Genomic DNA, 20,316 nt, shown 5'->3' with positions numbered 1-20,316 from the left:
AAAGCACAATAACCTACTCTAAAATGAAATTCAATAATATTTTAAGAAACTCAATACTTTTAAATTAGAAATATACTTAGAAATTAGTAATACCATTGTTGCTATTACTTTGGTAAAAATCGGCACTAGAACGCAATTTTCCCTCAATAAATCAAGAATAGCAACTGAACACATGTAATATAGCCTGTTAAAATGTAATTCAATGACATTTCAAGCTTTGAAGAACATGAAAACAGAAATACATTTGAAACTTCAAACTTAAGTGTCACCTGTGACATTTTAACCAATGACACCAATGGTCACAAAAAGACCCAACAGTCACACAAACACTAGATAAATATCAGCCATGGTAATGAATTCATGTAACCATACGGTAACATCCGCCCTACTGCTCAAATCTGCTAGTTTGTAGTAATTTAGTGTGTTAATAGTAAATCAAATCAAATTTCTTGACAACCCTTCTTTTATCTGGATTCGTCAAAAGCTTAAGTTTTGTCTTTTTCTTGATTGATACAACCCTGAAACATAAAAAGTTAGAATTACAAGGAAATAATTAATTGTGTCAAAATCACAGTCTTATGTGAGATGTCATAATATCATAGTTGGAAATAGAATAACAGCTGAAAACATATTTTTTTGGTGGCACTTTGTAATATCCAATATCAAGTGTTGCTTGTGACAATGTAAAATAGCGATGACCCCAAAGTTCAACTTTCCTTTTCTGCCTGGAGCCACGCTGGAAAGGCAAATGAAAGTGCTGCACTTCAAAGACTGGTAAGAAGGGTGGATCAAAATTGCGAATCGCCATTTAACGAAACAAACTTCCACGTGTTCACGCATGCCGTGTTGCTTGTGACAAATGACACCAAAACCAATAAACCTCAATATCAGTAAAACGGTATACATTTACTCCAAGATTTGAGTTCAGATAGTAAATCTATGCTTTTTTCTCATAATTAAACATTTTATAAACATTAAACATGAGCTTTAAAGTCTCGTGTCGAGTCTTAGTATTGTGCTATCTGTGATGACACCAAAGGTCACAAGCAACGCCAACTTTTTAAGAAGTCTATATGAAACTTAATCAGATATGTAATATACTGAAATTGCGTTTAAAAGTAAATTTTGACTTTATACTATTAGTCAAATTTCAATCACGTGAGCTAAAACATCACATTTAATTTCTACATGATTTCTAAAAAGGTGATGCGTTGACCTCGTTTTAAGCACATGCCAAACAACATTCAGATTTCACTTTCAAGTTGTTTATTTCATATTCTGTTGAACAGAGTATGTTGAGCTATCTCATTTTATCTCTTCTTCATATTATTAATTGATTACAAACATTAACCCAATGTAAACAGCCCATAATTAAGTAAAAATCAAATTTTCTTAATACTGGTATCAGGCGGGCACCTTTTGACCTTGGCTCATATATATATATATATATATATATATATATATATATATATATATATATATATATATATATATATATGACGCCTGGGTTATTCCAGACTTCCCTTGGAATAGACCCTAAAGGCAATTTTTCCCATGGGGATGAATAAAGGGTATTTTATTTTATTTTTTATTCCCCTCCCCCCCCCCACCCCCCCACCCCCCTTAATTTCAGGTTTAAATCTGGCAGTTTTCCGGGACGAATACGGAAATGTCCACGCACTTGACGCTTATTGTCCTCACATGGGCGCTAATTTGGCTGCAGGCGGCCGTGTTCTAGGCGACTGTATCGAATGTCCTTTCCATGCTTGGCGATTCAGGGGCGAGGATGGGAAATGTACTAGGATTCCATACACAGATAAAAGTAAGTGGTGCTAAATTATATCATATCATATCATACCATAACATATCATATCATATCATATCATACCATAACATATCATATCATATCATATCATATCATATCATACCATATCATATCATATCATATCCTATCATATATCATATCATATCATATCATATCATATCATATCATACCATACCATATCATATTATATCATATCATATCATATCATATATCATATCATATCATACCATATCATATCATATCATATCCTATCATATATCATATCATATCATATCATATCGTATATCATATCATATCATATCATAATATCATATAATATAGCATATTATATCATATCATATAATACCATATGCTATGATATCATGTCATATCATATCATATCATATCATATCATATCATATCATATCATATCATATCATATCATATCATATCATATCATATCATATCATATCATATCATATCATATCATATCATATCATATCGTATCCTTTCATATCATATCATATCATATCATATCATATCGTATCGTTTCATATCATATCATATCATATCATATCATATCGTATCATACCATATCATATCATATCATATCATATCATATCATCGTTATATCATATCATATCATATCATATCGTATCGTATCATATCATATCATATCATATCATATCATATCATACCATATCATATCATATCATATCATATCATATCATATCATATCATATCATATCATATCATATCATATCATATCATATCAAAAGTTATATGTAACCCAACGTCTCAAAACGATACTACGTCAGGATGAACTAGGTGCAGAAAATTTATCTCTAGCCACAAATATAAAACTTGGGATTAATATCTCTTCGTTATGAGTATGTGATAAAAACACTTTCGTACATCGCAGAAAGTTCAAAGTTCGTAATTTCAACTTTTTAATTTCCAAATTTCCAAATTTGTATAATCTCAATCAGCTTGGTATGTATCATTTACAGAAAACTTTTATATATCTTTGGATAAAATTCTCAAGCCTGGGACTTGGCGAAGTCTTCAGCATCATCATCACCAATAATATTATCATTATTATCATCATCATCATTATTATTAATCATCGTAAAAATTATCAAGAACATCACTCTCAATATATTATTTTCTCGTTAGCATTCTTCTTCTTCTTCTTCTTCTTCTTCTTCTTCTTCTTCTTCTTCTTCTCTCTCTCTCTCTCTCTGCCTCTCTCTCTCTCCCTCTCTCTTTCTCTCTCTCTCTCTCTCTCCCGTCTCGGATACATTTTACACCTAATTCTGTTCTTCCCGCGATTTCCCTATTTTTTTTTTTTTTTGCGCACCTGTTTACTTTCCAAAATTTTTCTACAAAGAGCACTGAAAAAGTTATATCTGTCGTCTATCTGGAATTTTAAAATGTATTTATGTCTTGATTGGTTTTTGTTGTTGTTGTTGTTGTTGTTGTTCTTGACTGAAGAAGGATTTTGAGTCCGAAACGTTCCGTGTTTGGTATTTTGTTCTTTTTTTTAAAGCTGTTCTATTCATTTTTGTTTATTACTTTTTACTCGTCTCAGTTCCAGAAGTAGCTAGGGTCAAATCCTGGCCAGTTCGAGAAGTCACGGGTTGGATTTTCCTATGGTACCACTGTGACGGGGCGGAGCCCTCTTGGAGCGTGCCGGAGATTGAGGATGTTGAAACAGGTGGATGGGTGTACAAAGGACGGACGGAACACCATATCAACGCTCATATACAGGTACGTGCCAACGTGTACATATAATATGTGTTTGCAGGTCTGATAACTAAAATTTAATGGGTTCCTTGTTTGAACGGAATTAATTACTCTCAAACTGACGAAAAATAGGGCCCATTACAACAATGAATGTTTAACGAGGTCCATAATTACGTTAGGTTAACAGACCTTGTTAGTATATGAATATGCATTTATTTAGTAGTCCTTCACCGGCAAATTTCGAGTCACTTCTCTCTCTCTCTCTCTCTCTCTCACACACACTCCCACACACTCACACACTCCCCCCACACACACACACTCACACACTCCCACACACTCACACACTCTCCCCCCCACACACACTCCTACTCCTACACACTCCCACACTCCCACACACTCACACACTCCCACACACACACACACACACTCACACACACACAAACGCAATAATCCAATTGAAGCCTTGACTTAAATGCATATTATTGATCGATCAATCACACAATATCGAAATCCGATCAAAATCAATAATCATTAAATAACATTTGGGGCTGTTACTAGCATCGAGCAACTGAGGCACGATGCTGTTCCGTAATGGGACCGATCTATATTCATGTTTTCGTCCAACCTAGTCATCAATCACATGATTTGTTGCTGTATAACGATTGGACATTTCTCAATGCATCTAAACACGCTGCTTTGTTTATGAAAGTTGTAAACATACCCATGAGTCATGCCGAGCAAAATGACCAATTGTAGCGTTGGATATTTCTCAAATTGTGAACACTTTTCACTATGTGGTTCATTTTGGGCACCCTTTGCAATGTGACCAATGACCTCGAGCCAGCGACATCTATATATGAAGTCCTAGCCTCGAGCACATGGAAATGTAATATAGATCGTGCCCATTTAGAACAACTATAAAGACTGTTGCACATTTATTTATTATCTCACCATACCTAATGCCCAATGCCTCGTTTTTCTCCCCGTCCAGGCCACGGGAAAAGAAAATGTGCTTTGTACAGAACCCCCCCCCCCTCTCCCATTAAAATGACCGGTACTCAGGTCTGAGGTTCGATCCCTAGTCTATGTCGACTGATTTTTTGGATTTTTTTTTCTAGTTTATATTTTTATTGCTTTGTATGGCACCTTTCATACGCCCTTGTTCAGATCTTTATCTTATACCGGTGCCTGCTCCTTAATTTCTTAACATGATTTACGGAGGTGCATCTCCTAAAGACGTTATCTCAGAAGTGCAACAACGAAGTTTCCCAGCTCACGTTGGTTGCAGAATATTTTCTCCGTGAATTTAAAAAAAAAAAAAAAGACCTTTTTTAAATCATTAAATCCATTCAAAAATAAGGAAAATCTTTTCTTTTATTTTTTTAAATTTAAAATTTGCACAGACTATCACCTGGGGGTTAAGTTGTCTATTTATGGAACGCCTCTAAACCCTTCAGAGTCACGACATAGCCAGTGGAGCCGGAATTTATCCCGTTTCTTATAATAATAATAATAATAATAATAATGGTATAGATTTATAGTGCACCAAACATCCCTTCATCAGGAGGGCTCTGGGCGCATAACAAAGATTAACTTAATAATGAAGCCCTAACACAGTACACGAACAACGCTAATTATACACATAATCAAAAGAAAGCCTGTCGGAATAAGAATGTCTTCAATCGACGCTTGAATTCCTCTAGTGAAGACGAAGAACGTAACTCTAGTGGTAGTAAATTCCACAACCTTGGACCAGAATGCTGGAAGGCGCGTTCACCAGCCTTCACTCGACAGCGGGGTGTTTTCAATTTGAGGTCGTTCGTTGATCGAAGCGATCGCTGTGGGTTATACCGTTCAACGAGGTTTGAGAGATATGCTGGTGACGAGCCCTCCAGGCATTTGAAAACGATAGTTGAAGATTTATATTTAATCCGCTGGTCCACTGGCAGCCAATGCAGCTGCTGTAGTAATTCGGGAGCTGCAGTTTTTCTGTCTTTCTGTAGTACAACGCGGGCTGCCATGTTCTGTATTTTCTGGAGTTTGTTTATTTTGTCCTTTGTTAGACCAACAAACCGTGCATTGCAGTAGTCCATTTTCGGGAACATCAAAGATGTTACCAATTTGTTGCAAGTTTCCCTATTAATAAATGGTCTGATTGTTCTGATATTTCTTAGAATGCAGATAGCACTTGTTCTCACATTGTTAATATGTTTGTTCATAGACAGATCACTCTCCAGGGTGATGCCGAGATTTTTTGCTGATGTTGTGAGTTGTATTTTATCATTATCGTTGATTGTCAGTGCCAGTGTAAATGGATCTGTCTTATTATTTGAACTAGCAATGAATAAGGCTTCAGTCTTGTCGCCATTTAATTTTAATCTATTTGCAGACATCCATCTCATCACATGGTTGATGCATTGTTCGTAAACAGTTATCTTTGAAACTATATCGGATTGCAAACACATGCTATATATCTGGGTATCGTCGGCGTACATATGGTAAGCGAGAGAATGTTGCTCTAAGATTCTCACAACAGGGGAAGTGTAAAGTACAAAAAGGACTGGACCTAAAACAGATCCTTGAGGTACACCAAAATGAAGGTCACGCTCTGACGAAGTTACTTCCCCAATTAAAACTGATTGAGTTCTTTGAGTAAGATATGATGCAAACCAGTTTAGAGCAGTGCCCGATATGCCGAAAGTAACTTGTAGCCTTCGAAGTAGTATGGCATGGTCGATGGTGTCAAAGGCCGCCGAAAGATCGAGAAGACTAAGGATGGTGGTTTTTCCTTGATCAATAATTTGCAGCAAGTCATTTGTGATTCTCATCAATGCTGTTTCTGTGCTATGATTTTGCCGACAGGCCGATTGAAAGCACTCATCGAGGTTATTATGTTTCACGTGACAAGAAAGTTGTTTTAGTACAATCTTTTCTAGAATTTTGGAAATGAATGGTAGATTTGATACAGGCCTAAAGTTTTTAAAATTATCACTGTCAAGTCCCGCTTTCTTCAACAATGGCTTCACCAATGCTTTCTTGAAGCTTTCTGGAACAACTCCCTCCCTTAATGATTGATTAATCAATTCAGTGATGTAAGGTGCAAGTTCATCAATACACTCCTTCAAAAGGGATGTTGGTAAAGGGTCGAGCCTACATGATTTGCTAGGACTAGAGAGAATCGTTTTTTTTGTGTCATTTATTGAAATTTCTTTGAAAGATGTTAAGGGTTCACCATAAAAAGAGGTATATTCTGCTTCTGTTTCGTCTGTGTCAAGTTCACTCCGTATCGTTGTTATTTTATTCATGAAATACTCTACAAAGCAGTCCGCGAGTTGCTTGTCGTCAGTGTGGTGTGGCAGGCTTGTTTTGATCTCTTTGCCTAGAAGCTTATTTGAGATTTTATAAAACTCCTTCGGACTTTTTATGTTATCAACTTTATCAAGATAGTAGATACGCTTTGCCTTAATTGTCGCCTCTTTGAGTCTATGTTTGAATGATATGTAAGTTTCCTTATCAATTGTCAGGCCAGATTTTTTCCATTTCTTCTCCGCTTTTCTTTTCTCTTTCTTTATACGTTTTACCTCCAAATTGTACCATGGTGATTCTTTTCTGATGTTCACAGATCTTGTTGTGAGAGGTGCGTGCTTATCCATAACACTAATAACTGCTTTATCAAAATTGTCACCAGTCACTTCTTTCTCACAATGTGTAGTTAGAGAGTGAGAGAGGTCCGCTTTAAATAGTTCTATGTCAATTTTCTTCAAATCTCTCGAAACAACTTTTTTTTTGTTTTTGTGTCGTGTACTGTCCCCCCTCTGATGCCAAAAGATATTAAATGATGGTCTGAAATGCAAAGATCATCTACATTGATAGGTGTCGCTAGTTGCATGTCAACGCTGGTCAATACCCAGTCAATAATGTGTCCACACCGATGTGTCTTTTCATTGACATGCTGTGTCATGTGATGAGACGAAAGTAGTTTATTTATATTTCTTATATCCGGTGTGTCTCGATCAAAGTGTAAGTTGAAATCTCCAACAATAATATTTTTCTTTGACTTCTTGTCAAGGCGAAGAAGGAAGTCCTCGAATTCATCAATAAATAGTGATGTTTTTAATCTATTTTTTGCACTGGGTGGTGGCCCATATATTGAATGAAGCTTGACTGAGTCATGTTTAAAATCAATGACCATTCCTACCGATTCGAATGCCGAAAAATTGTTGACATCATGATTAAATCTAATGGTCAAATTTGACCTATAGACCACTGCAATTCCTCCCCCTCTCCTTCCTTTTCTCGGAAATGACTGAGTTGTATGTGTGAGTGGTGTTAAATCCGACACAATTGCTTCATCCCCATTCTCCTTTAACCATGTTTCAATTATTATTAGAATGTCAATAGATCTCTCCTCAATCATATGTTTAATGTCTAATGTTTTATTGCGGCAAGACTGGGCGTTTATTGTCGCCACTTTTAAAATTGGAAGTGATTTCTTTTCACTCATAAGTGGTATAATTGTCTGTGTGGTAGGTGGCCGTGGTGTTTTATTTTTAGGGGTGGGCCGATGGCCACACTGTGTTGGGATGGCCCTTTGTTTTCGTATCCCTCCTCGACTCAATCGATGTTTCGGTTCACTTGTTTCAACACGGTGTTTGTATTCGCTTTCATAATCATAACAATAATTATCACTTTCATGGTGTAAAATGTATTCAAGACAATCGTTGGTTTTCGTAAGACTTGTCATCGCGGTGGACTGTATGGTGACGTGTGTTTCATTTTCTAGATTCATAATACTGGGCATCGATGTTAGAGCACAGTGAACACTTGTAGTAAAATAAATAAACAACTTTGTTCATAAAATAAAACACTTGAAATTATTAAAATTTAGCATAAAATTCACGAATGATACACAAGTCCTTTGATAAAAATAAGAAATAATTATGTCACTCAGAAGACTAAAACGTCACAATTCGATTGGTATAAAAATCCAGAATTGAAAATGTGAATAAACGCTAAAATAAATAGAAAACACAGAGCAATTTGAAACGTGTCGGCCTGCAAGGCGTGTTGCAATAAAAATATAATATATTATTATTATTATACGGACAGTAGCAATAGGATTCAATAGTCTGATGTCACGTCCGCCCAGAAACCCGAAGCTTGGTTCTAAACAAAGAAAATCGGTACTTTTTATTCTTCATGCTGGCTAGAACTTTTTCACATGTCATGTGATCAGAATGTAAACAAGTCAAAATTTGATCCGATTTATAATGTTTTTCTCCTCTGGATACACGTTTATGCTCGTCGGAGAAGTATTTCATAAGGGCGTCCGCCAATGTTTCGATAGTTTAGAACCAGTTACAAAGTTACTATGCGTCATTACGAGGGAAGTGGCGTCACGACTGTTGAAGCCTATTGCTTGCTACCCTTTTTATACAACGCTAGTCTATTCAAAAAACTTCCCGTCAGTTTTAAAAGGTTGATTGCTCTGTCTACACGTGGGGAGAGGTTTGGGTTGGGTCAGATTTGTTTAAAATGTCGACCTCGAATGGAATCGATACCGTTGCCTTTGCGTGGGAAGCAAATCCTCCGGTGTGTCTTTTTTTACGAAACCCGCGGAAACCCGCCGCAACCCGCCGAAACCTGCCAAAACCCGCCGAAACCCGACTAAACCCGACAAAACCCGACAAAGTTATGGGAAGTAGGTAGCAGTGGGGAGTGAACCTGAAACTCAGGGAAGTTTATACCATTGGGGAGTGAACCTGGGACTGGGTTTCGGCGGGTTTCGTAAAAATGACACACCCCAAATGCTCTACCATCTGAGCAATCCATACCCCCTAAAGAGATTTAGGAGAATGAAAATATTCCTATATTATTATGCCAACAAAACAACATCTCATCTGTGTGTCGCAACACATGTCTGTAACAGGGAAGAGGGTTAGGGGGGGGGGGGTGTGTTCTTTCTGTTTTATTCTTCTGTTTCTTTTTTGTTTTAATTCTTTTTTGTTGTTGTTGCTTTGTATCTATTGGTTTGCTTTAAGATAAATAATGAATTAATGAAAAAAAAAGTCACTATGACTTTGTTTCGTAAATTTGATAAAACGCGTGATTTATGATATTTTGGGCCAAAAATGATTTCATCACATTATTATTCTCACCAAACTCAGGTGTAAAATGAGTACCTGGCTGTTAACAGCGTTGTCTCTGTCCAAAAAAAAAAAAGTAATATCACCTAACAGGCGTCATGTCCCGTCCTACATGTTAAGTGTTGCTGTTGGCCAAGGACCCCTTGTAAAGCGCTTTGAGCACGTTTAGTGGATATTGCTCTATACAAAAGCTCTAGGGAAAAAAAGCTCTAGGAATTATAAACTTCAGGGCAAAGTGCTTTATAAGCAGTCCCAATCCAACAGCAACACGTGACAACAAGTTATGAATCGAAAGATGTGACGTCACTTAACTCGTTTTTTATTTTGGTTCTAGACAGCCATTTTAATGATTAGTTCTCACTAAAAGATAGAATGAAGTTGACGTCAATCGAGTCTTTGTTATTGTTTTTTGCCATCCAGGTTTATGAGTAATTCTCACTTAGCTGTATTAACCAGACTATAAAAGTTCATGGTTACATAGAGATTTGTGTGTTGGTTCGTTATACTTCCGGATGGCAATGTTGTGAGCTGCTTAGCCAAGCGCATACTATCTATACCAATGAGCTCATAAACTTTAAGGTTACGCATAGTTTTGTGTTTTTGTACGTTATATCCGACTGGCAGATGTTTCGAGTATTTTATCTAAATACAGAGCATCAATTTGATGAGGCATCATCTATTCTGTTAGTAGGCCCATATCACAATTTTATTTTTAATAATTTTCCCCGACAGAGACAATGCTGTTATTTACCAACCAAGCACTCATTTTACACCTGAGTGCAGTTAGGCAATGTGTCTGTAAAAAAAGGAGCTTTTATAAAGAGCAATATCCACTTAATGTGCTCAAAGCGCTTTACAAGGGGTCCCTGGCCAACAACAATACTTAACATGTAGAACGAGACATGACGCCTGCTAAGCGATATTGCAATTTTCTTTTCGGACAAAGACACGCTGTTAACGGCCAGGTACTCATTTGACACCTGGGTACGGTGAGAGAATGTGAGTAAAGAGCTTTTCCCAAGGACTCAACTATGCGCCGACCAGGCTCGAACCCATGACCTTCCAATCCGAAAGCGAGTGTCATACCACTAGACCACATAGGATTATTTTTTTTCGTTCGTTTGCCGGGCGCGGGAGTTGAACCTTGGATTTCCTCGTCCGGAGACGGGGTCATACCATATCACCAGAGCTTTATAAAGTAGTCCATCACAGCCATGATAAGGCCCATGGAGCTGGAGTTTATCCCCAACTAGTGAAACCATGAACTTTTATAGTCTGGTTAATACATTTAAGTGAGAATTATCATAAACAGATGGCAAAAAAAAAAGACAATAACAAAGACCGGTGACGTTAACTTCATTTATATCTATAGATAGAATGCGCTTGGCCAAGAGTTCACAACATTGCCATCCGGAAGTATAACGGACCAACACACAAACTCTCTGTAACCATAAACTTTTATAGTCTGGTTAAACAGTTTAGTGAGAACAACTCACAAACGGATGGCAAAAACAATAACAAAGGCCAGTGACGTCATCTGCATTCTATCTATACTTTTTGGGATCCTCCCCCCCCCTCCCCTTCACCCCAGACCATAAAAACGTGAAATATGATAATATCTAGATAGAATGCGCTTGCCAAGGATTTCACAACATTGCCATCCGGAAGTATAAACGGCCAACACCACAAACTCTCTTGTAACCATAAACTTTTATAGTCGTAATACAGTTTAGTGAGAACAACTCACAAACGCGGATGGCAAAACATTAACAAAGGCCTGAGTGACGTCATCTGCATACTATCTATACTTTTTGGGATCCTCCCCCCCTCCTCTTCACCAGAACCATAAAAACGTGAAATATGAAATATATAATAGAATGCGCTTGGCCAAATAGTTCACAACATTGCCATCCGGAAGTATAACGGACCAACACACAAACTCTGTGTAACCATGAACTTTTATAGTCTGGTTAATACAGTTTAGTGAGAACAACTCACAAACGCGGATGGCAAAAACAATAACAAAGGCCTGAGTGAAGTCATCTGCATACTATCTACTGATCAACGAAAATGACCCAAATTTGTCCAAAATTCTCTGACACCCGAATCTGTTTTGAAGTTTTATCCAGAAACGGCCTTGAAGACCATAGTTAAGGGTGACAATATTGAGCGCCAATTTTTAAATTTATTATCGACTATTCATATTATGAATTGTGCGGCTATGTGATATTGTGGTATGACTCTCGCTTTCGGATCGGAAGGTCCTGGGTTCGAAGCATAGTTGAGTCCTTGGAGAAGGCTCTTTACTCACATTCTCTCACCGTATTCAGGTATAAAATGAATACCTTAACATACGTTAACAGTGTTGTCTTTGTCGGAGAAAAATTATAATATCGCCTAGCAGGCGTTGTGTCTCGTTCTACATGTTACGTATTGCTGTTGGTTAAGGACCCTTTGTAAAGCGCTTTGAGCACATTTATTGGATAATACCCTATATTAAAGCTCAATTTTTAAAATAAAAGGTATCTGGCCAAAATGTTGTTAAAAAGGCCTTTTGTCTTTGAACGCCAGATTGGTAATTCGTGCAAGACATCAAAACTCAAACGTCATTCGCTGCGGTTCTCGTCTGACAATCAACTTAAGATGGATTTGTCAGCCAAAAATAAAATGACGCATGCGCAGCGCGACGTCTTCCGCCATCTGCGTCCTTCCTTCTGACGACTGCTTTTATTTATTATTATTTTTTTTATTTGGTGACAGTGGCCAGATCTTTTACAACTTTTAAAAAGATATGTCGTTCATCAACATCTTCATCGTCGTCGTCGTCGTCGCCATCATCATCATCATCATCATCATCATCATCATCATCATCATCATCATCATCATCATCATCATCATCATCATCGTCGCCGTCGTCGTCATCATCACCATCATCAGTATTATTTAATTACTGTTGTTTCATTCCATTCTTACTTTATCTCACAAGTCGTGGGGTTTTATAGTTGTGGCGGGGGTTGGTTGATCTCTGCTAATCTTCTTTAACTCACTCAATCCTTGTTATTTTTGTTGCTTTTCAAAATTGGAAAAAAAATGTATTAGAAATGAGCATGTGCATATTTGACTACCATTAACATGTAAAAAAAACAAACAAAAAACAAAAACAAAAACAAACAACATTAGCTTTGATACCACGCCTATATTTTGTCTCATAGGGCATGGGGTAAAAGTAACCCCGGGTAAACAACGGATATAATCGGTGTTATGGTTGTGTGAGTTAGTTATTATGATGAAGATGAAGGATAGGTCAGGTGGAACTCAGTTTAGTGACAAAAATATTATGTCGGAAGGATCTTAATTGAAACTAGCTAATCCTCTTTACCTAAATGCTTTGAACAAAGAATTAGTAAAACAGCACGGAACCAAACACGGAACGTTTTGGACTGAAAACCCTACTTCAGCGATTATTTAAAATAAACAACCTATAGATAGTATGCGCTTGGCTAAAAAATTCATACATTGCCATCCGGAAGTATAACGGATCAACAGATAAAACAGATGTGTAACTTTAAAGTTACGTAAGAATTACTCATTAATGTGGATGATAAAAAAAATCACAAAGACCCGAGTGACGTCAACTTCGTTCTATCTATTGATATTTTTATTGTTGATTTTTCTTAATTGAATAAGAGTTTTGAGTCCGAAAAGTTTCGTTTTTTGGTACGCTGATCTTTTTGTGCGGCTATGTGGTCTAGTGGTATGACACTCGCTTTCGGATCGGAAGGCCCTGGGTTCGAGTCTCGCTCGGCGCATAGTTGAGTCCTTGGAAAAGACTCTTTACTGTACTCAAGTGTAAAATGAGTACCTGGCCGTCAACAGCATTGTGTCTGTCGAAATAAATTGTAATATCGCCTAACAGGCGTCATGTTTCGTTCTACATGTTACGTGGTACTGTTGTTCAGGGTCCCCTTATAAAGCGCTTTGAGCACATTAAGTGGATATTGCGCTATATAAAAGCTCTAGTTGTTTTGTTTGTTTGTTTTTTTTTTGTTTTTTTTTTTGGCAGTTGTTTTAATCATTTTTGTTATAACACTTCAACAATGTGATCTATTCGTGTTTTTTATAGATAGAACGGATTTAACGTCACTCAGGTCTTTGTTATTGTTTTATTTTTTCTTGATGTTTTTTTCATTCTTTGTTCTTAGCCAGGCGCATACTATCTATCCATCACTTAAGATCCATACAGATGACACAAAGAGAAAGATTTCTCATATTGTCTTCGTCCACAAGAAATAGGACCTTGAAAGTAAACAAAGAGAAACGTTCACTTGGTAACGACTAATCTCTTATTATGCGGATAATCAAATACAAACTTGAGCATTTATATAGCGCAATATCCTTTTTTTTTTAGCTTGGGCGACCGAAGAGTTTCTGCAATGACAGACTTTATGAAGGACAACAGACAAAGCCGAAAGGAAAGAAGCTGATATACAGAGAAGTGATAAGACCTGGAATGCGATAAAAAAAAGTTAGCTCGGGATAGAGAAGGATGGAAACTGTTTGTCTGTGGCCTATACCCTGACCCAGGGTGAAAAAGGCAATGATAATGATGAATCCGGACCAACAGCAACATTTAACATGTAGAACGCGACATGAAGCCTGTTATGCGATATTGCAATTTATTTTTTCCCCGACAGAAACAACGCTGTTAACGGCCAGGTACTCATTTTACACCTGAGAATGAGAGAATGTGAGTCAAGAACATTTTCCAAGGACTCAACTATGCGCCGAGCGAGGCTCGAACTCGGGACCTTCCGATTCAAAACCGAGTGTCATACCACGAGACCGCATAATTTATAGTATAGCCTCAAATAGATAATGCATAAAACGTGTAGATAGTTTGCTTTGATATTTTCTTCATTTTTGAAGCTGGTAAAATACAGTATACGCCAGATTCTCGCACGCTCTCAGGAGAAGCCAGAAACAAAAAGCGTAAAATAATCCAATATTAATGGTAGGTAACCAATATATATGACCCCTCGCCTCAAAACGGTGTTATGTCGAGATGATTAAGATGCTGAAAATTGAATTTATAGCCAGGAATATCAGACTTGCGTTGAGTTTTTATGTTTTATTGAGGAGAATGAATATCATATTTTATTGTGCCAATTAGCGATCATTCCAATTTTTGACCAGTTTAAATTTAATTTGACTTTATAACACCGTGTTCAACCTTATCGTTTTGAGACGATAGGTCACATAATGGGTTACCCAAATCCAGAGTGTCGCATTGCAGAGTGTGCTGGAATTCAGCGTGCTCTAGTCCGGCGAGGACTGTAGGATCGTCTTTTATTTATGTATTTATTATTTTGTTTTTTGTTTGTGGATTAAAGTTTAAAAGTTCACCTATCTTTTTAAAGCGCGAGGCTATGTGGTATTTTGGTATGACACTCGCTTTCGGGTCGGAAGGTCATGGGTTCGAGCCTCGCTCGGCGCATAGTTGTGTCCTTGGATCAGAAGGCTCAAATTCTCTCACAGTACTCAGGTGTAAAATGAGTACCTGTCCGTTAACAGCGTTGTCTTTGTCCGAAAAAAAAAAGTAATATCGCCCAACTGGCGTCATGGCACGTCCTAAATGTTAAATATTGTTGTTAGCCAGATATCCTTTGTAAAACGCTTTGAGCACGTTTAGTGGATATTATGCTATGTAAAAGCTCAATTTTTAATTATTTTTTTCTCCTTCAGGAAATTCCCGAAAACGGAGCAGATGTGGTCCACTTAGGTCACGTACACGGACCCGCCCTCGGGGCCGGTGTGGACCTGCGGACCATGTGGAACAAGTGGTGGTCCTTCGCAGAGCACAAGTGGACCGCAGGCTGGGAACAGTGTCCTGAGCCCAACGGCCATGTGGGGCAACTCGTCCTCACGCACAAGTTGACTCTTTTCGGTCTGGAGATTCCTTTTATTACCTTGGCTGTCAGGGCCAGACAGGTATTTGGGGGTTTGTTGTTGTTGTTGTTGTTGTTGTTGTTGTTGTTGATGGTGTTGATGTTGCTGCTGCTACTGTCTTGGTCGTCGTCTTCTATGTTGTTGTCGTTATGTTGATAATAATAATAATAATAATAATAATAATAATAATAATAATAATAATAATAATAATAATCATGATGAGGATGAAGATGATGATGCTCATTATTATTATTATTATTATGATGATGATGATTATTATTATTATTATTATTATTATTATTATTATTATTATTATTATTATTATTATTATTATTATTATTATTATTATTATTATTATTATTATTATTATTATTATTATTATTATTATTATTATTATTATTATTATTATTATTATTATTATTATTATTATTATCATCATCATCATCATCATCACCAGCATCATCCATTCAGCAAGGGAAGCGACTTAGGAATAATAGGACAACTATGGTATTAATGAATGAGTACTTTCCCTTTTATTTAGTTTGTAATGGTCCAAATATGCATTAGGCTTAAAACAGTGCATTTATTTTCCTTTCAGGTCCGTTTTGCTTTCATTTTAACTTTTTCTTTCAGTCGGTCTCTTGTTTTTATCATAGCAAAGCGAATGACCACTCTCATTTTCAGTTGCAAAACTAAACAGGAACCGAACAGGAACCGAACACGAACGTTTTATCAGAATTAAAATTTATTTCAGTTTTCCACCAGCAGAATGAAATATACGTATTGATTTGTTTTGTTTATCATTTTCACATTTATTAATTTCCTTATTAATTTCCAGATCGGCCCTGCTATCGTGTATCTCGAGTTTGAATCCTTCTTCGGCAAGGGTATGTTTCTACAGACAGTATTGCCCATGGCTCCTCTAACCCAAAGGGTTGTACATAACATCTATGTCAGCTCTTGGATGCCCATGTTCATCGCCAAACTCTACATGATCGGAGAAGCCATGCAGGTGAATGACAAGTTTTTGAGCGTAAATTTTAGAGTAAATGCGTTTATTACATTCTTAGCAAATGTAACCCTTCGCCTCAAAACGGTATTAAGTAGTGTTGGCTAAGATATTGAAGAAATATCAGACTTGCGTTGAGTTTGTATGTTTTATTAAGGAGAATGGATACTATATTTTAGGGTGCTAATGCCAACAATTTATATCTTTGACCAGTTTAATATTTAATTCGGCTTTTAAGCATATGGTTCATTCCGACATAATACCGTTTTGAGACGATGAGTCACATATATCAAATCAAGAAATTAAGTAGCCGGCACGCCTATATATATCGCCAAACTGTCTATGATTGAAGAAGCCATGCAGGTGGATGAAACGCTTTTGACCTTAAATTATAGAATAAATGCGTTTGTTTTATTCTTAGAAAATTTCAACTTAAGACTCTAACGAGCAGGCATGCCATGTTCATTGCCAAACTGTACATAATTGGAGAAGCCATGCAGGTGAATGAAACGTTTTGGAGCTGAACTCTCTCCTTACCGATCATTTTCAGTACTTTCCCAAAAATGGCAGGCTTACCAAGCAGAAAAATGGATTTTTAAAACTCAAACATTCTCTCTACCAAACAACTTTATATTCTTAATGATTAAACAAAGATCATTCTTCAAAGTTTGTGATGTACACAATAAATATGAATAAGGGAAAATGTATATTTGTGTCGTAACAAATGTGACGATTTTGCTCTAGGTGGTAAGGAGAGCGTTAAATTATAGAGTAAATGTGTTTGTTACATTCTTAGAAAATATCAAATCAAGAAATTAAGTAGCAGCAGGCATGCCCATGTTCATCGCCAAACTCTACATGATCGGAGAAGCCATGAAGGTGAATGAAAAGTTTAAATTATAGATTAAATGCGTTTGTTCCATTCTTTAAAAAAAAACATCAAATTAACTCTCTCCTTACCAACTACAGGAAAATCGTCACATTCGTTACGATACAATGAATATTTATATTAATCAGAAAACGTGTGTACATCACACATTTTGGAAAAAAACTTTGTTTGTAAAGATTGTCATGCTGCATAAAAAAATATGTATAAGTAAATATTCATATGTGACCGATCGACTCAAAACGGTATTATGTCGGGATGAACACGGTGTTATAAATATTTAAACTGGTCTAGAATTGGAATGATCGCTAATTGGCACAATACAATCTGGTATTTATTCTCACTCAATAAAACATAAAGACTCAACGCAAGGATGGTATTTTTGGCTATAAATACTATTTTCAGCATCTTAATCATCCCGACATAATACTGTTTTGAGGCTAGGGGTCACATATCTACTCAGTTTTCCGAAGAAGGCCCGTAAGGAGAGAGTTAAGAAATTAAGGAGAAGGCACCGGTGTAAGATAAAGAACTGAATAAGTTTGTATGAAAGGTGTCAGACAAAGCAAGACAGAAATATACAAGAAAAAAAAAAACCATCCCAAAACATCAGTCGAGGTCGACTGGGGATCGAACCTCAGACCTTCTGATTACCGGTCAGACGTGCTACCATTACACGCTGTCTCACCCCCCCCCCCCAATGCAATTATTTGGTTATATATATATATATATATATATATATATATATTATATATATATACACACACACACACACACGCGCGCACATATATATAATATATATATATATATATATATATATATAATACATATATAATATATATATATATATATATATATATATATATATATATATATATATATTGATTTAAAGAAATTTATAGTATTTGAAATAATGAGAGTAACCACTGACTTTTATTAATTAAATGCAAGTACTCCCACCTCATTGTCATACTAGCTAACCGGAAGGTTGCCACACAACCCACGTTTCGCACTCCTTACATTGTCGAGTACTCTAAGTTATGATTCATGCATATTAATTTCTCACGAATATATATATATATATATATATATATATATATATATATATATATATATATATATATATATATAAAATTATGCCTTTTGCGCCACGATATCATAAGGCATCGTCGCCTAGGCATTCCACGAAGGAATATAGAGAATTCATCAAACAACATGTCTGATATCAACAGGAATCACCCATGTTGTCCAAGTGAGCAAATTGGGGGTTAATAATCTTGCTCAAGGAAACAAACGAAAGTGCCTGAAGCGGGGCTCGAACCGGGTCATCCGGATCACAGTGCAATGCCTTAACCACTCGGCCACTTCGCCCCCATATATATATATTTATTCTGTATTTATTTTTGCTTTGTTTCCAGGTGGAGAGAGATGTGATGATCTGGAATAACAAGCAGTACGAAGGCAAGCCAATGTTTGTCAAATCAAAAGAAGACACTCTCATTGCCAAGCATCGGCGGTGGTATGGCCAGTTCTACTCGGAAAACAGCCCCAAAATATTCCAGAAAGATACGCTAGAGTTTTAAAAGACGATGATGCTGGCGGTGACACTTGTAGTGTTGGTTGTGATGATAATGGGTGATGGTGGTGGTAGTGGTGTTGGTTGAGGAGCGGAGGTGGTGAATGAAGATGGTGGTGGTGATGATAGTAAAATTGGTGATGATATTGCCCCAATAAATAAGAACGTTTTTAAAATTTACTCTTCTTGAAATCGGTTGTTTTAATTGCTTAGAGTAACTGAATGACCTGTTATTATTGTTTTGTCTCACCAACCACTAAGTCAAAAATGTTAGGTTTTTTTTTGGTATTTTTTAAAAACTCTATCTTTTCTTTTCTTCCGTTTTATTTCTTTTCTCTTTCTCTTATTTTTTGTTTATTTGATGTGTATTTGTATTCTTGAAAAGCAACCAAGTTTTAGTGAACGCCATTTGGAAGATAAAGTCCTTAACATCTAAAGCAGAACTTCTTCTTCTCCTTCTTCTTCTTCCTCTTCTTCTTCTTTTTCTTCTTCTTCTTCTTCTTCTTCTTCTTCTTCTTCTTCTTCTTCTTCTTCTTCTTCTTCTTCTTCTTCTTCTTCTTCTCTCTTCTTCTCTTCTTCTTCTTCTTTCTTCTTCTTCTTCTTCTTCTTCTTCTTCTCTTCTTCTTCTTTCTTCTTCTTCTTCTTCTTCTTCTTTTTCTTCTTCTTTTTCTTCTTCTTCCATTAAGGCCAAAGCTTTAGGCTGAAGATTGTATGGCCGATTTTTCAGAAAGGGGGGTTTTAGAAGGAAGCATGGAGCGTATTTTTGAAATCATCAGTCGAAAGGGCTTGTTTACTGTTGGTTGGTAGGGAGTTCCAAAGTCGGATGGTGTAGGGGAAGAAAGAGTAAAGATGATGGTTTGTTCTTCAGTGGAAATGAGTAGAATTATGACAAAGTAATTGATTTGAAATGTTGATGCCTGGCTACATATTTAATTTTAAAGCTTTTGATGTCTTTTAAAAACACCCCCAACTTTTTGAGGGTAAATTGTTGATCTTTAAAAGTTAACTGTCGCGTCTACAAAATTGTTATCTCCTAAGAATTACGAATTTAAAGATTTTCACGTAGCCAATTCTGCTCTAAACTTATAATATTTAAAAAAAAGATATCCTTGTGCCTGCATTGGGGTATAATATACCATGACATCCTTCTCGCTCTGCCATGGCAGGTGTTATATGTTTGTGTGTATGTATGTATAGATAGTT

The 20,316-nt window shown here is 36.5% G+C and overlaps 1 protein-coding gene across 5 annotated transcripts in view; it reads left to right on the top strand.

Moving 5' to 3' along the window:
• LOC144979570 (cholesterol 7-desaturase nvd-like) overlaps positions 1 to 20,316 on the top strand; it is a 134,861-nt gene that overhangs the window by 113,137 nt on the left and 1,408 nt on the right. For all 5 annotated transcript variants that reach the window (XM_078926304.1, XM_078926307.1, XM_078926306.1 and 2 more), the window contains 5 exons: positions 1,634 to 1,822; positions 3,396 to 3,574; positions 15,439 to 15,684; positions 16,481 to 16,654; positions 18,956 to 20,316. The exon at positions 18,956 to 20,316 is cut by the window's right edge and continues 1,408 nt beyond it. In XM_078926304.1, the coding sequence (XP_078782430.1) occupies positions 1,634 to 1,822; positions 3,396 to 3,574; positions 15,439 to 15,684; positions 16,481 to 16,654; positions 18,956 to 19,120 (953 nt within the window). In that variant the 3' untranslated portion in view covers positions 19,121 to 20,316. The remainder of the gene's footprint in view (positions 1 to 1,633; positions 1,823 to 3,395; positions 3,575 to 15,438; positions 15,685 to 16,480; positions 16,655 to 18,955) is intronic.

The sequence above is a fragment of the Berghia stephanieae genome, chromosome 9 (genome assembly GCF_034508935.2).
Source record: "Berghia stephanieae isolate SIO BIC M18660-M18661 chromosome 9, UCSD_Bste_1.3, whole genome shotgun sequence".
Classification (NCBI taxonomy): Eukaryota; Metazoa; Mollusca; class Gastropoda; order Nudibranchia; family Aeolidiidae; genus Berghia; species Berghia stephanieae.
Note: the sequence above shows the minus strand (reverse complement) of the source record. Positions and strands in the feature narration are given on the sequence as shown.